The sequence below is a fragment of the Taudactylus pleione genome, unplaced genomic scaffold (assembly GCF_031769625.1).
Source record: "Taudactylus pleione unplaced genomic scaffold, aTauple2 ptg000134l, whole genome shotgun sequence".
Classification (NCBI taxonomy): Eukaryota; Metazoa; Chordata; class Amphibia; order Anura; family Myobatrachidae; genus Taudactylus; species Taudactylus pleione.
The window spans coordinates 4,252,314-4,265,273 of NW_028284536.1; the positions used below are offsets into that span (position 1 = coordinate 4,252,314).

The 12,960-nt window shown below is 42.6% G+C and overlaps 1 protein-coding gene and 1 pseudogene across 1 annotated transcript in view; both read left to right on the plus strand.

Annotated features, from left to right (window-relative positions):
- Positions 1 to 12,960, plus strand: part of LOC148523024 (uncharacterized) — a 42,379-nt gene that overhangs the window by 10,310 nt on the left and 19,109 nt on the right. The window contains exon 3 of the mRNA XM_088473296.1: positions 9,723 to 9,866. Within this exon, the coding sequence (XP_088329422.1) occupies positions 9,723 to 9,866 (144 nt within the window). The remainder of the gene's footprint in view (positions 1 to 9,722; positions 9,867 to 12,960) is intronic.
- On the plus strand, positions 1,034 to 5,606 carry LOC148523025 (uncharacterized; annotated as a pseudogene).

Below are 12,960 nucleotides of genomic sequence, written 5' to 3' on the forward strand. Positions count from 1 at the left end.
GTTTTTCTTAATTCATTACCTTTGTACTATTAAGATATCACCTGGTTTTAACATAAAAAGGCTTCCTCTTAAAAATGCTGCTAGGCTTCATTGTCCCTGGGGTGCCCTGGATAGGGGGATGTTTTTATTGGGGGGTCCCCATCTCCCCAGGGATCCCTGGCCTGGGCTGACTAGCAGTCAGGGGTAATGCTTTGGCCAGGGAACATGGGTAAAGTCTTTCCCTGACTGTGGCATTACCCCCCTCTAGAAAAAGTCTGGTACTGGATTTTTAGAGGGGAACCCTACACATTTTTTTCCACTGTATTTCCAGAACCAGAACCACCTCAGAACCCAGTACTGGTTGTGCTTACTACAGGAAACCCCTATGTATTTAATCCCCTATATTTTGGGTACCAGGGTGTGAGGAGACAAGGGAAAAAGACTTATAGGACTTGCCTTCATGTTGAAAAGAGTTAACCCCATGACCCATTTCTGTGTTCTTAAATTGAAACCTTCAGTCTGCATGTCTCATACAGGAAGCTTGTAAGCAGCAGACAGCAAGGGAGTGCTCTTGTTACAAAGCCCTCCTCCTTCCTCTCTGCAAAGACTGACACCTGAGCCCACCAATGAGTGAGATAGAGGGAAGTAGGGTGGTGCAGCAAGGGGAATTGTGGGATAGTGTGTGAGTACAGTGTGACTCTGGAGGTTGGGGTGTTGTCCCCTCTCAGTGTCTTAAGATATATAGCAGCTCTGTGTGCCCCACTACAGCTGTCATTGCTGGCCAGGTAGGGAGGAGATATACAGCAGCTGGAAAGGACTTTGCTGATGAGTGGACTGTAATGATATAACCCTGCTTACTGTTTGCTGGATTTTTGTGTGTCCATGATTAAAGTTCATCATTCCTTCATTATAACCCGCTCCACTGTGTGATCCCTGAACCCCAGGATACCCAGGTTACCCAGTATCCTCACTTTTGGCGGCAGCAGCGGGACGTCACACAGTTCCTGCAGTAATTAAAGGGGAGTGAGTAGAAGCCACGCTAACACTAGAGAATATCAGCATGGAGAGTCAGTCAGGAGTTGCAACCGGTGACCAAATTGAAAACGTCATGAGAGAGCAGGAGAAGTTTTATTGGACAGCCTGGAAACTGCACCTGCAAGGATTTTGCAGGATGAAGGGAATTGTATACAATGGGACTGACACCTGGGAGATTCTGGTACTGTGGTTGTTGGAGTGGGATTGTGCACACCCAGAGGATCCCGACCACCTGAGTGATGATGAAGGAGGGCCAATAGGCAGTGGAAGCACTTCTTTCAGTCAGTTACCCGAATCAACCACCGCTACTCCCGCCCTACTACAGAGCTGGCTGGGTTTGCTAGGTGAAAGTGCAACTACACAAGATAGAGCTGGAGTGATCCAAGCAATATTAGGGGTTCAAATCCCTACTAGCAGTGGAACTGTGCTGTCGCCCGGAGGGGCTGAACAAGAGAAATGGCGCTTGTGATTTAAGGATGTTCCCACATTTCAAGAGAATGAAACCTACATTGACACTCACCTCCAGATCTTTGAGAATCTCATGGGAGTGCACGGGATAGAGCCAGCTGTATGGCCCAAGTACTTGGGGCCAAGTCTCACCGGTAGGGCTTTGGAAGCCTACAGGGCTCTATCTCCCCAGGAATGTGGAGTCTACACCTGCATAACGAAGGCATTGCTGGCTAAGTTTCAGATCACTGCAGAATCTTATCTCAAATTCAGGACACTGAGCAAAAGTGGGACTGCTTCCTACCAAGAGTTTGCCAGTCAGCTATGGCAAGCTTGTGGAAAATGGCTTGAGGGTAGACAGGCCTCTACCATGGAGCAGATCGTCAACCTAATAGTGGTAGAACAACTAATGATTAAGATGGCACCAGAGATATGGGAGTGGGTTGCAGACCGGAAGCCCAACACACCTGAACAAGCTGCAGAATGGGCTGATGAATATATAGCTAACTATCCCCAATGGGGACTCTTCTTTGCAACAGGTGGTACAAGACCCCCACGAGAGGAGAAGCTCCCTGACAGAGAACCGCGCATCAAAGGAGGCCCTTTCAAAAACATATCTAATCAACCACCCAGATTCAAAGTGGTTAACCCCGAACCTTGGAAGTGTTACCGCTGCAATCAACCAGGACACTTGTTGATAGACTGTCCACGCATGCGAGGGCTATTCCATGGGGCTAGACTGGTCCCAGTCTCTGTGGTATGTTACACCATGGAGGATTATTGCGAGGCAGTCATTCAGTCAGATGCAGTTGAGATGATGGATGGGGTGTATATTGTAGACCTGGTTCTGGGGGAGGAGCAGGCAACTTCTCAGAATATGCAGGGGCACTTACAGCCTGTGTTGGTAGAGGACCAGCGGGTACAGGGCCTACGAGATTCTGGGGCTTCACTCACATTGATTGAGCCAGACCTGATTCCCACCTCCCGGGTGATTCCTGGACAGTACATATGAATTGCCACTGCTGGGGGACAACAGACAGATATCCCCATCACCAAGATACATCTCGACTGGGGAGCTGATCAATCGTGGATGTCGGAGTACTCAAGGGGCTACCAGCCAAAGTCATCCTCTGAAATGATCTGTGACAGGCACTGGTGACATGCTTTGTTCAAGTGGTGACCCAGAGCCAAACACAGAGAGCAGTGACCCAGGTGACAGATTAAGAACAGAACCAACCTACCCCGACCACAATGGTGAGTGATTCCAGTCCCTTGTCCAGTACTTCAGAGATAGACTTGGGGGAGGTGGACCGGAGCGAGTTTTGACAGGCCCAACGGACAGACCCTTCCCTAAGTAAATTAAGGAGCGCAGCCGACCTGGAATTGGAAACAGTCGATGGGAGCAAGATAGTTTGGGAAAAGGAATTGCTGTACTGAGTGGTCGTTCAACAGTCTGGACAGGAAACAGTCATGCCCACTAAACAGTTGGTGGTACCTACACCATACAGAGCACAATTACTAGCCCTTGCTCGTGACATTCCAGCAGCTGGGCATTTTGGCATGTGTAAAACACTGGCCCGACTGTTACAGAATTTCTTCAGGCCACGGATCTCTAGAGACGTTAAGCAGTATAGAGACACCTGCGATACCTGCCAGAGACTGGGGAAGCCCCAGTGAAAAGCTCCTCTGCACCCATTACCTATTATAGGGGAACCCTTTGCCCATGTTGCCATAGACCTAGTCAGTCCATTAGCTATTCCTAGTCATATGGGAAAAAAGTACATTCTAATGCTGGTTGACTTTGCTACATGCTATCCTGAGGCTGTGGCCCTGTCCTCTATTGAGACAGAACATGTTGTGCAAGCATTGACAGACATATTCAGTCGACTTGGATACCCACAGGAAGTCGTCACAGATCAAGGACCCCAATTCCAAGGTGAACTAATGCAAACCCTGTGGGAAAAGTGGGTGGTTCGACCTCTTTGGACCACCTCTTATCATCTGCAGACGAAGGCACTCTGTGAACATTTCAATGGAATGATAAAAAGACTTCTACAAGCTTACATGCAGTCTGAAGGGAGGGACTGGGAGAGAGCCCTACAACAGCTTCTATTTGCTTTTTGGGAAGTCCCCAGGCATCTACTGGATATTCCCCATTTAAACTTTTGTATGGCCAGAAAGTGCGGGGGCCTCTAGACCTGGTTAAAGAGAGCTGGGAGGGAACTTTACAAGAACACCAGCAGCCCATTTTAAAATATGTGGAGAATATGCGGAACCGCATGAGAAGATTGCTACAGTTAACCGAAGAGCATCTCAGAGAATCACAAGAGAGACAAAAGGTATGGTATGATGCCGACGATGAAGACTGAGAGTTGCATACAGGGCAAAAAGTAATGGTGCTTATCCCAGTGCGAAGAAACAAACTGCAGGCCACGTGGGAAGGATCGTATACTGTGGAAAGGCGCACCGGACTGGTCAATTACATGATTACCCTGGATAAGGGAGGGAAGCACCTACACACCTTCCATATAAATCGAATTAAGGCCTATCATGATCGTCAAGCAGTAACAATGGCGGTATGTTGTCCTCCGATGGAGACACCAGAAACTGTGCCATTGCTTGACCTTTTGGGAGCTGTTAAAGAGAAGAAAGGAGTGAAATCAGTCCAGGTGGGACAACAGTTGAATGCAGCCCAGCAGCAGGAGATGTGGAGAATCTTAGAGGCTGAACAAGCCCAGTTTTCTTGTCTGCATGGTCGAACTCATCTGACCGCCCACCATGTGGACACTGGAAGTGCTAGGCCCATCCGACAAGTCACTTCCCGGATGACTCCAGGTGTTATGAGGCAGGTAAAGGCAGAGATAGAGGAGATGCTAGCTTTGGGGGTCATAGTCCCATCTAAAAGCCCATGGGCTGCTGGGGTTGTGTTGGTTCCCAAGAAATATGGAACCACACGGTTTTGTGTAGACTATCGCAAATTGAACGAAGTCACCAAAACTGACGTTTACCCTATGCCCCGTGTTGATGAGCTACTGGATCAGATTGGAGGGGCTGAGTTTGTCTCAACACTGGACTTGAGCAAAGGCTACTGGCAAATCCCTCTTACCAAAGAGGCACAGGAGCATTCTGCCTTCATCACACTGGAAGGACTCTTTGAGTGGACTACCATGCCTTTCGGGATGAAGAATGCCCCTTCCACATTCCAGCGAATGGTTAATGACCTCCAGGAGGGGTGTCAAGACTTTGCCCAAGCCTACCTAGATGACATTGCCATCTTCAGCCATACCTGGAAAGAGCATTTAATTCAGGTGACAGAAGTGCTCAAGAGGATTAGACAGGCTGGACTCACCATACGCCCAGATAAGTGTCAGGTGGGGATGGCTGAGGTTCAGTACCTAGGACATTGGGTCAGAGGAGGTGCTATCAGACCTGATCCGGCAAAGGTGGAGGCTATTGCCAATTGGCCCCAACCTATCAACCAGAAACAAGTGTGGGCGTTCCTTGGAGTCGCTGGCTATTACAGGAAATTTATACCACATTACAGCACTGTGAGCAAGGCTCTGAAGGACTTGACCAAAAAGAGATATGCTCGAAATATTGAATGGACTGTTGAGTGTGAGCAAGCTTTCAACACCTTAAAAGACTTGCTGACTCAAACCCCAGTATTGGCTGTCCCTGACTACAACAGAAAGTTTATTGTGCAGACAGACGCATCAGGGTGTGGACTTGGGGCAGTGTTGAGTCAAGTGGGAGAAGACAGTAAGGAACATCCAATTGTCTATCTATCCCGTAAACTAGCTGACTGAGAGATAGCCTATGCCACTATCGAAAAAGAATGTCTAGCCATAGTCTGGGCCTTAAAGAAGCTACAACCATATCTTTATGGGAAATAATTTACTGTTGTCACTGACCATAACCAGTTGTACTGGCTAAATAGAACCTCAGGGGAAAATGGCAGGTTGTTGAGGTGGAGTCTTGCGTTACAAAGTTTAAACTTTTCCATTTCTCACAAAAAGAGACGAGAACATCACAATGCTGATGGGCTATCCAGATGTGATGAAACAAATATCAAGCTTTGTAGACCCTCGGGCTGAGTTGACAGTCAGGACACCAACATTGGGACCATGTCTGTCTCCTCGATTTAAGAAGGGAGAGGTATGCATGTCTCATACAGGAAGCTTGTCAGCAGCAGACAGCAAGGGAGTGTTCCTGTTACAAAGCCCTCCTCCTTCCTCTCTGCAAAGACTGACACCTGAGCCCACCATGTCTGTCTCCTCGATTTAAGAAGGGAGAGGTATGTTAGGAGACAAGGGAAAAGGACTTCTAGGACTTGCCTGCATGTTGAAAAGAGTTAACCCCATGACCCATTTCTGTGTTCTTAAATTGAAACCTTCAGTCTGCATGTCTCATACAGGAAGCTTGTAAGCAGCAGACAGCAAGGGAGTGTTCCTATTACAAAGCCCTCCTCCTTCCTCTCTGTAAAGACTGACACCTGAGCCCACCAATGAGTGAGAGAGAGGGAAGTAGGGTGGTGCAGCAAGGGGAACTGTGGGATAGTGTTTGAGTACAGTGTGACTCTGGAGGTTGGGGTGTTGTCCCCTCTCAGTGTCTTAAGATATATAGCAGCTCTGTGTGCCCCGCTACAGCTGTCATTGCTGGCCAGGTAGGGAGGAGATATACAGCAGCTGGAAAGGACTTTGCTGGCCCTAGGATAACCCTGCTTACTGTTTGCTGGATTTCTGTGTCTCCATGATTAAAGTTCATCATTCCTTCATTATAACTCGCTCCACTGTGTATCCTCACACAGGGCTAGTTATGTATAGCCTGGTGCTGGTTGTGCTTATGTCATTTGTCTCCTGTATTTAGCACAACCATAACTGGGGCTCTAAAGCCCGGTACTGGTTGTTCATTTGTGGGGGTTTACACCATTTTTCTTTTTACACTAGTTTTCATTTTTTTTTTATCACAGAGTAACAGATGGATTTCACTGATCCCTTCCGTGCTTCTGTGTTGTTGTTTTTTACACACAGATGCATGTATCACAGATCTCCTTGATGTTTGCATGCATCTGTGTAGGATCAGATGTGTAATTTCAAATAGAAAATGGTGGTCTATATGAGTTTTCTATTTGGGTTCTTTTTTGTGTGGTTTGGCTACTAAATCAAGCTTGAATCCTTAGTAAATTTGCAGATCCTATTGCTTTCTATGGCAACGTGCTGCCAAGTTGTTCTGTTGGTCTAAGTTTCCAGAAACATGTTACCGGCTGAATTAGAAATACTTTTAGCAGAATTTTAGACATCAAATAGAGCAAAATCAGCAGAGTTTAGCCTTTAGTAAATTCACATATGCATTTAATGTGCGATTTAGCTGCATTTGATGTCATTTGACCTTAGTAAATTTACCCCTTATTACTGAACATATTTCTATTGAAAGTGAAGTGTGCTACTTTGCAGAGTCCATTTTACTGTCACAAAATACCAAGATCGCCACTGAGGTTAATACTGTGCATGCATGGCACAATATTGTTCACTGTGTTCAGTGTCATGGTGGGAGATGGATGTCTCCTACTTTGCTCCATATAGAGGACCATGTTTACCTAAAGATAGCAAGATTATTCCAGAATGCCTGCACCGCTAACTGCTAGTAGTGTTCACTCACCAGCTAGTGAAAACTCACTTTGTTTCATTAACCATTGTATACAACAGTGTGTACTGAATGGCTGTATCTGTTTTATCTTCAATAAACCATCACCACTGGTTAAGTAACTGGGCTGTTTATAGTCTGTGGTGTGCCTAATTAAAAATCAACACCTGTACACAAACATAATTTCCAACAATGTCAACCAGTTATTTTAAATTGGGAAGATTTGCCTCCACTTAACTATAAGAAATTCAAGCTACATCACAAAACGCCTATATAAGTATTAAATTCTGCTTATTATTATAGTGATCAAGATATTCAACAAAACCTCGTGTACCAGTGCTTAAATATGTTTGAGTAGAGGTTTTTGGCACTTTCCTGTAACAAACAAAAGATAGATAAAGTCAGCAAACTTAAAAAAACAGCTAAGAACTGTTAGATTATCAGGGCAATGTTTAGGTCTTTGACCCCCTTAGCCTAGCTAGTCTGGCCAAGAAAGGGTAATTTCAAGTTTGTAAAAACAGTGGTCCTAATAGACAGTCCGACCTTAAAATAATTGTTCTTTTAGAGAGCTGTCCAGTGAATTGAGCCATATAAATTGATCTAATGCCAAAACATTGATATTATTCTTGAAGAGTCCAACAATAGATATTGCCACAAGGCTCATACACAGTAGACAATATGCTCCATGAGCAATATCTTCAGTGTTTGCCCTTGAACTGCTGGCCACATGACACAGTACATACACACTAAACTATATCGCTAACAATATAATTCAATGATGTCATTCTGCCACATCACTGAACAGGCAGTTCCTGATGATATCGTTAGATTGACCTGCATGTTCAGATGACAGCAGACATTATCTTCTTATGGAAGCGCGCAGCATTGGTTCTTCCAACCATACACATTAGACGATATGAACGATATGTCATTGCACGATATCATTATCATTCATACTGCATAGTTCACTTTTATCGTATAGTGTTTACGCTGCATTACATAAACCAGTCTGAATTAGAAGGTAGAGGTAGTGGTTGAGATTGTGATTCTCTACTGTACTAGGTTCCTCTACAAAAAATGTTGGACACTGTCTCTCCTCATGTCCTAGGGTTCAGCATGTCCCCTATTTGATATGATTTATGCAGTTTACCTGGGAATGGTAGGAAACAAAGAACAATCTTTTGTCAGGCCAAAAAGGATAATTCATGAATCCCATTTATTAACACATGAATGTGTTTTTTTCCACTCCTGCTGACTGGCAGATCTGGCACAACATGGCTGACTGCTAGTAAAAAAACTACTATAAAGCCATTAGCTTGAAACTAACGCTACTTCTCCTGGTGCCTCAGGGTGATTGATATCCTTACAAAGAGGTAACTATTGCTCTCTTAGGGGACATACTGGAGATGATAACAGCTCATATAAAACCCATCTGGTGACATTTAGGAACATGTTAATTTATAAACAGCAGAATATTTAAGCACAAGTCAGAAACAAAAATATAACATTATTGGGGAAGTAGGATTGCCAGGGTGGGCTTAAGCTTAATAATACATATAACTGACACCACAAGGATCAAGTAAGAAACATGATTCAGAGTTGGGAATAGAGAGAGAGATAGCACTTAACTGTGTACCTGGATAAACCATGTTACAATGCAAGGGGTGTAAATAGATATTTTTTTTTGCATGTGGGGTAAATACTGGCTGCTTTTGCATGTAGTCCACACATATTGCACAGCTTTATTATTTCTCTACAATTTAGATGTCAGTTTGGACACCACCCTCCCAAACCTAAATCTCTCTGCACATTTTAAATCTGCCCCACTTGCAGTGCAGCATGGTGTCACCTAGATGATCAGAGATATCTCTCTATTTTCCCAGCTCTTAATCAGGCCCATAGTGTAAAATGATTAATCGTTTGGCTTACATACAAAAATGTGTCCACCTATTAGCAAAACTATGGAACATTGTATCTGGACAAGGGCCATTCCAGTGCAAATTTAAGGGACAATGTTTTCTTGTAACTCCAGTTTTGAGTTATCATTCTATGGAATAATATCATTATTGCATTTTCTAAATTAACATTTTGCAAAATACACAGTCAGAAAACATCACTGGGGTGACAATGACAGATTGAATCTGCTCTGTAGTGGGTTTTTTTAAGGAAATTGGAGTCCAAATCTTGTGGTGACAATTTGGAAACCTTTATGGTCAATTATTGAAAAAGATGAAAAGTTCCTGGACAATATCAGTCATCTAATACCCTAATATTCATTTTGTGTCTGATAGCAGCAAGTAACATTAATATCCTTACTAAGAATGGGTCTGGCAGTCATATCAGTTCTCATTGTATTGTGATAAGTTTGCTGGGTGGCACAGTCTGAGCAGATGTCACATTGTGATAGTGTGGGCTCTGTAACCAGGTATGCATATACTTCTATATACTACAGGGCAGAACAAACGCTGGTCAACATGACCGAGCACATGAATGTACAGGAACAATAGGAAACAGTCACATTTTATGCTAGTTTTATTTTTTTCAATAATGAATAAACACTGGGCAATTACTGAGATACATGTGCTTAGTACACCTTCCATAATATTATTTTTCCACAGTTAAGATGAGATCGTGCCCTTACTTTGACTATTCAACCTGTCTTTGGGTCAAGACTCTGCCCTCAGAATGCCACAATGATGCACAGTGCCAAGGGACCGACCGCTGCTGCTGCTATAACTGCAGATACCAGTGCACCCCGACAGGTAAGAGACATCACTTGCACCCTGATACTTTGTGGTGTAGAAATCATTAGTAATATATGTACAGGCTTTGTGCCATAATATTACTATGCATACAGCAGGTAAGATAACAGGAAAGTTACTTGAACAATTGATGAAGCCAATGTCCTGTACCCAATGAAATATCTCCTGAATATAACATGGAGGGACCACAGCCTATATCTCCATTACCTGTTGTGTGAAGCATCTTCAGATGGCAGTAGCCTCTTTAGCCAATGGGCAACACTTTGCATAATTACTTGGAGAGGGATCCTGAGGTATTATAATAATCTGCTTTAAAATCAAATAATTGATAAATGTGTCCTAAAAACTGCTCTTTCATGACATTCACGGCATGACATTTATAAAACATTTAAAATACAGATAAATGTAACCCCATAAATGTTTAAATGCAAAATATGTGATTAGTGCAAAACAAATTTGGAAATTCTAGTATAGAGGTATAGAGGGGCCTAATTCATATTTTGGAATAGAGTAAGAAAGAACCAGTAACTGTGCATCTTGGTAACACTGTGCTGCCCTGCAGGGGGGCAGATATAACAAGTGCAAAAAGATAACAATGTGAGAGGGGTGTGTCCAATTTGAAATCTAAATTGCATTGTAAAGGGGCATACACACTAGACCAGGCCTGGCAAACCTGTGGCTCTCCAGCTGTTGTGAAACTACAAGTCCCAGCATGCATTGCCACAGTTTTGCTATTAGGGAATTCTAAAACTCTGGCAAGGCATGCTGGGACTTGTAGTTTCACAACAGCTGGAGAGCCACAGGTTGGCCAGGCCTGCACTAGACATGTGCTCCATGAGAGATATCATTAATGTTTGGCCTTGAGCTCCCGGGCTCTACCAGGCAAACGACATTTAGAATACACACTGAATGATATTGTTAACTATATTATTCAATGACATCACCCTGCACTTCCCCGAACAAGTGGTTCCCGACAATATTGTCAGATTGAGCTGCATGTTGAGATGACAACACACATTGTGTACGACCCGAGGGAGTGTGCATCGGCCATCGTTTTGAGCATACACACTGGACAATATGAATGATAATGATATTGTTATCCTCCATATCGTTCACTTTTATTGTCTAGTGTGTATGCTCCTTAAGAATAAAGCTGTCCAGCATTTGTGGCCTACATGCAACATCTGCCAGTATTTAGCCCACATGCAAAAAAATTGTATGTATCTGCCCCCCTCGTATTGCAACATGCTTTGTTAAGGTGCACAGTCACTTACTTTATTTTACTCTATTCCCAAAATCAGGCCCAGAGTGAAGTGTTTGCTCTGTACTGTAATAGTGAGCTAGGAGCTCTCCTAAAAACACGTTCTCTACATTCCTTTAACAACCTTCTTCCACTAAACAAAACCAAATTTTTTACACAAGTTGACATGTGATCTGTTCTTGGTGATGGATGACAGTAGGGCAGCACCCAATCCATAGCACTCGAAAACAGATATATTCATGAATGTTATCTCTGTATAATATGTTTAATAAAAGAGACATACAATGAAAAACTAAAAAGCTAAAGTTTACAGTGCTGAGATTGGTAAAGTGATGCTACGGTATATGGAATTCTGATTTTTTTTCAACAACTGAATGAAAAATGGTAACAGCACAATGTCAAATAAAATGATGGACATGATAGTAAGGTCACAAAATGTACATTTATTTAAACACATATAAAAACAGTAGACTGTTGCATCATATGTATCCATTAGTGTCTAGTAATACACAGTCTGTGATAAACAGCTAAAAGCAAAAGTTACTTATAGGCAAATGATTGATCCAAAAGAAAACAGTCCAGTAATGTTGTTTTATGGCTGGTAATAAAATTTGAGCTATTAATCCTCTAAATATAGAAAGAAGTTATATGAGATTTTAAACTTGCACCTTTGTGGTCTTTGAAGAAAGATACATTTAGGACACAAAAAAATTAATACATAGTACTAGACAAAATGTTTTCATTCAATTAGCATAAGAAATTTATTTAAAATTAATACTTTCACCAACTGGGGTATGCCCTTGCAATAAACAATAAGTCGCCGAACCACACAAAAATTCTAAACAAGATGTGCTGGGTGCAAACTAGCTGGAGAAGAGCCAGGAATTTAATGGATATTTTAGTCGAGTCACCTTGATACTCTGAAAAAAAATTAGATATGGGAATGAAGGATTATATAGATGCGGACAATGTAAAGCATGCAAGTTTATGGTCCCGGGAGAACATTTCTCTGATAAGTTTGGTAAGAAGTAGTCAAGTACAAACTTTATCTGTTATACCACTATGGGTGTAATATATCTACTGGAATGCCCATGTGGCAAGATATATGTTGGGAAGATGATCAGACCCATGGAATGGAGGATATGGGGACATATACATAGTACCCACAATGCCAGAAAGATGTAGCAAGATTCAAGACCATGACATCTGTAGACAGTGACTTTTTATGTTATCATTATGGCTGTACTACAGGACGGAAAGCCTTTGGAATGCACCATATACAAATGGGAGTGAGAGGTGGTGATGTAGATAAAGAACAGCTGAAGGCAGAAACAAGGATGATTTTTCTTATGGACTGCATATCCCCAAATGGGTTAAATGAGAACAACAGCTACTCACCCATTCTGTAAATTTGAGATCACCACTGTGTGTCTCTCCAATCATAGCAGGATTTTATATAATTGTATATGTTTTTCTCATGAATTTACGCTTAATATAAAGTTATGCTACTTCATTCATCAAGCCTTGGATCAGTGCATATGAAGTTTATGCTATCTTTATTTATGACAAACTCAATCACATAGAACCCAATGTGGCATATAATACCTGGAGAAAAATTTTCCAGGATAATGATATTTTTGGGGATTTAAGATCACTTACGCCTTATATGTGAATCTACATATCCGTAGATTTACTAAAATTACAGGAAATAGGAATTCTCTCTACTCCAACTTTCTCCTACAATACCAATAAGGATAATAAATATCTCTCCCAACAGGGCTTATATATTAATATGTTATATGTAATTAGTGGTATGAAATAGTGGTAAGTTAC